The sequence below is a fragment of the Galeopterus variegatus genome, unplaced genomic scaffold (assembly GCF_000696425.1).
Source record: "Galeopterus variegatus unplaced genomic scaffold, G_variegatus-3.0.2 Scaffold1302, whole genome shotgun sequence".
Lineage (NCBI taxonomy): Eukaryota > Metazoa > Chordata > Mammalia > Dermoptera > Cynocephalidae > Galeopterus > Galeopterus variegatus.
In genome coordinates this window covers 41,761-46,022 of record NW_007727413.1, presented here as the reverse complement: position 1 = coordinate 46,022, position 4,262 = coordinate 41,761, and the positions used below count along the sequence as shown (strand labels likewise).

Here is a 4,262-nt window from a genome sequence, read left to right as displayed (position 1 = left end):
CCGGCCCCCTCAACCTTCACCTCCCCCCCCCCCCGGGGGCCCCTCCCCCCCCCCCCGGGGGCCCCTCCCCCCCCCCGGGTGATTCTCTGCCAGCCCCCACTACACCTCTTCCCTCACTAAGCCTTCGGTCTTGCCAACTAGAACAGGAAGGTGGAATGATTTTGCTTCGGAAAGATTTCACATCCTGCTGAATAAGAGCAAACAAAGATATTGCTGAGTCTGTGTTTAGTTAAGCCAAGGAAGTAATAATGGCCACAAAGTAATGGAAATACTATTTCTTCTGGATAAGTCAGACCTCAGACAGTGCCCTCAAGTCACTGAGAAGCGGCTGTGTTTCCAGTCACTGAGCTCTCCCCTCTCTCCCTGTGTGCAGGTCCCACGCGACCTGCAGTCTGATGCCCGAGCAACCCCCTGACCACTGGGAATGGAATGAGTCTATGCCCTCCCTCCGGATAAGTGTGGGGAGCCTTCCTGTGCTGGCGTCCATGACCAAGGCTGCGGATCCCCGCTTCCGCCCCCGCTGGAGAGTGATCCTGCCATCCTTTGTGGGTGCCGCTGTCCTCTGGCTGCTCTACGCCCACCGCCCGTCCCCAGGCAGGCCGCCCCCCCACGTCGCACACAACTGGAGGCTCGGCCAGGCACCTGCTGATCGGTACAATGACACCTACCCTCTCTCTCCCCCCCAGAGGACGCCGGGGGGGATCCGGTACCGAATTGCAGTCATCGCCGACCTGGACACGGAGTCAAGGGCCCAAGCAGAAAACACCTGGTTCAGTTACCTGAAGAAGGGCTACCTGACCCTGTCAGACAGTGGGGACAAGGTGGCGGTGGAGTGGGACAGAGACCACAGGGTCCTGGAATCCCACCTGGCCGAAAAGGGGAGGGGCATGGAGCTCTCCGATCTGATCATCTTCAATGGAAAACTCTACTCTGTGGATGACCGGACAGGGGTCATCTACCAGATCAACGGCACCAAGGCTGTGCCCTGGGTGATACTGTCCGATGGCGACGGAACTGTGGAGAAAGGTGAGGCCAACTGGTCTCATCTCCTGAGGCTTTGCTGAGGTGCAAGGGGTGTTGGGGGAGGCTCTGAGGGAAAGTAATACATGTGCCTGGTAAAGAGCTCACACACAGAAGGCAGGGACATGGGATGGGAGAGTCTCCCCTCTTTTCTGACAGTCGGTTCCCCCAGAGCCGTGAGCAAAAGCCATGGGTTACTTCACACCAAACTCATTCCAGAAGTATGAGCTTATCCCCCGAGGCCTGCCAGGGCGTGGGGGATTCTGGCCAGGACAGGGCTCAGGGCACGCCCACTGCGGCTCTTGCTGCCTCCGGGAACACGTCCCTTCTCATGTCTTCAAAGGTGTGTTAAGACCATGCTGAGATTATTTCTACCCAGGGCCTCACCTTGGAAGCCATGGTGTCAGATGGCTCTCATTTTGAACCAAGACTTTGATTTCAGTTTATTGAAAGGTAGACTTCTGCTGCCCAGACCTCCTGTCTCTGAAAACCCCTGAGAAGGAAGTTCTGGTATGAGCGCAGTGACCCCACTTGGGTGGACTCTGGCATCAGCCCTGTTTACCAGGAGGGAGTTACTGCTTGCACAGGGCAGGGCACAGGGTGGCAAGACCAAACCAAAGTGGCCCAGAGCCTTCCCACAGAGGAGGTGGCAGGGGAGGAGGGAACGATGCTGGCAGAAGAATTGACAAACGATTCCATGTGTGCCCGCACTCTCACGGTGGATCCGCACCTTCTAGAAAGCCAAACACCACTGCAGGCTTCCTGGGGTCTCAGGAGGACTTGCATTAGTAACTGGGCCTGCGCGGCACATGGTCATACTGCAGGGTGCTCTCACTGTTTAAACGTTTCTAGCACTGGAGCATAATCCTGAGGTTGGGGGTGACAGCTGGATGTACGGGGAGTTTGGGGATCAGAGATCTCCGAGAGCAGCTGGCGGGGCCCATGGGAGTCATGGGGAGGGCAGAACAGCAGCTCTGGGGGGCTAAGTCAATCATAGGGGACGTCCCAACAGAGTTCCCAGACCGAGCTGCCAAGGGACAGTATAATCTTCCCTGGAGGGCAGGAGAGTGAGAAGGAAGCACAAGAGGAGGGAGGGTAGGCGCCCACCTGCCTGGGACCCCTGAAGTGGACTCTGCACAGGCTATTCCGTCCCCTGCCCTCGTGTCGCTGCTGGGGCTGGCATGGTCTCAGGCGGTCCCTCCTCTCGTTGCCCCAGGCTTCAAAGCCGAGTGGCTGGCTGTGAAGGACGAGCATCTGTACGTGGGCGGCCTGGGCAAGGAGTGGACCACCACCACAGGGGAGGTGGTGAACGAGAACCCCGAGTGGGTGAAGGTGGTGGGCCACAGAGGCAGCGTGGACCACGAGAACTGGGTGTCCAGCTACAACGCCCTGAGAGCCGCAGCTGGGATCCGACCGCCAGGTGAGAGGCCGGCGACTGTGCCCACGGCCGGCCGCGTCCGCAGAGCCTGTCGCTGGGGGTGCGCTTCCTGTGTGTTGGCTTCTGAGGCACTGCGCCTTGTCTCACGCCTGATTTTAATGACTTTGGCTGTCTCTGATTCTGATGGTCACTCCCCTCAGGCCAGCGGGTTCTGGGGCAAATGAGCCGTTTTCTCTTGCGTCCCTCACTCGCCAAGGCCACAGCCCCTTCGCTTGCACAGGAGCTGGCCCTGGCTTGTGTGAGAGGAGGGCGGGCAGTGCTTTCACCTTAGCTCATCGTTTTCAGAGAGTCTCGTTGTGGTCTGTAGTGGGGGGTCTGGATGCCTAGGGCGGCCTGATCAGCCCGAGGTCTAGGAACTCAGTCCCCAGAAGCTCCCTGTTGCTGTCCTGAGATGGGGAAGAGCCACGCTTCCTTTCAGTGCAGCACTGCCTCCCCGCCCCAACTGAGCTTTTCCACAAGTCACACTTTCTGGGTTTTCCCTTTCCTTGGGCTCTTTCTCCTGTTACCTGCCCCTTGATTTGCACCCAGAAGCAAGAGCGAAGCTAGACCTCCTGCCAGGCTTATTGGCAGCCACAGGAAAGCCAGCAGGGGAGATGGGGGGCCCCGCCATCTGTGTCATGCTTGCCTGGGCTCTGTGACTCTGGAAAATCGAGGACAAGCACAGATTGACATCCCTCCAGGAAATGTGGAGAGCTGGGGAAGAGGCAGACTCTGAGGCCTCTACTGGGACACCCTCGGGTTTGCAGCACCCGGCACAGCGTTGTCCCCGAGTCCCTGTTTGCTGGCACTTTGGGGAGGAGGCTGGGCCCTGGAGAGGAATATGTGTCTGGTGACCGGTGGGTTGTCCTGTGTCCCCAGGCTACCTCATTCACGAATCTGCCTGCTGGAGCGACACGCTGCAGCGCTGGTTCTTCCTGCCTCGCCGCGCCAGCCACGCACGCTACAGCGAGAAGGAGGACGAGCGTAAGGGCACCAACCTCCTGCTGAGCGCGGCCCCAGACTTCAGCGACATCTCCGTCAGCCACGTCGGGGAGGTGGTCCCCACGCACGGCTTCTCATCTTTCAAGTTCATCCCCAACACTGACGACCAGATCATCGTGGCCCTCAAGTCTGAAGAGGACAGCGGCAAAATCGCCACCTACATCATGGCCTTCACGCTCGACGGGCGCTTCCTGCTGCCCGAGACCAGGATCGGAGGTGTGAAATATGAAGGAATAGAGTTTATTTAAATTTTAAAAATTAAGATGTTGAGCAAGTCTGAGGAGTGGACAGTTTTAAGCCACATCGGGACTCAAATTTTATAAAAACCAGAGGACTGCACTTGTGTTTGGTTTGTTCTTTTCAGAACTATGAGGTGTGTGTCTGGTTTAGAGCTCTCAACACAGGGGGTCCAGCCCTGGTGTGGGAGCAGCCAGTGCAGTCCGAGGATCTGAACAGCAGCGCTGCCATCTGGTGGCCACAGTCGGTCGCTGCAGGTCTTCATCTGGGGCCCATCCGTTTGCATTCCACCCTGCCTGTCCTCCATCCGACTCCCTTTCCTGTCTTTCCGTTTCTTTTGTTCAATAAATACTTCTGGCACTGTCACTGTGTGCTACCACGCTGTGCCCCACCCTGGGAACACAACAGTGTGTGTGAGAGGGCACCTGCCTGTCACCCTCCCCCTTTGCCTCCTACATTGTGAGCCCCAGGCACCATACCCGTCCCTCGCGGTGCTGGCAAAAGACGACGTTTACACTGCAGGACCTGACACCCAGTGGTCTGAGAGCAAGGCAGACCCCTGGGAACCTGTGCAGGGAAAGGCGTT

At 58.2% G+C, this 4,262-nt stretch overlaps 1 protein-coding gene across 1 annotated transcript; it reads left to right on the top strand.

Moving 5' to 3' along the window:
• Positions 1–379: 379 nt before the first annotated feature.
• CANT1 (calcium activated nucleotidase 1) lies at positions 380–4,042 on the top strand. The gene is made up of 3 exons (XM_008576159.1): positions 380–1,026; positions 2,237–2,440; positions 3,317–4,042. Exons 1-3 carry the CDS (start codon positions 396–398, stop codon positions 3,685–3,687), a joined length of 1,206 nt encoding a protein of 401 aa, XP_008574381.1. The 5' UTR covers positions 380–395; the 3' UTR covers positions 3,688–4,042.
• The last annotated feature ends 220 nt before the right edge of the window (positions 4,043–4,262 follow it).

Excerpts from the sequence above, each read along its gene's own strand:
- CANT1 (XM_008576159.1), top strand. The coding sequence starts at position 396 with ATGCCCGAGCAACCCCCTGACCACTGGGAATGGAATGAGTCTATGCCC. Across the intron at positions 1,027-2,236 it reads CGACGGAACTGTGGAGAAAG|GCTTCAAAGCCGAGTGGCTG; the intron begins GTGAGGCCAACT and ends TCGTTGCCCCAG. Across the intron at positions 2,441-3,316 it reads AGCTGGGATCCGACCGCCAG|GCTACCTCATTCACGAATCT; the intron begins GTGAGAGGCCGG and ends CTGTGTCCCCAG.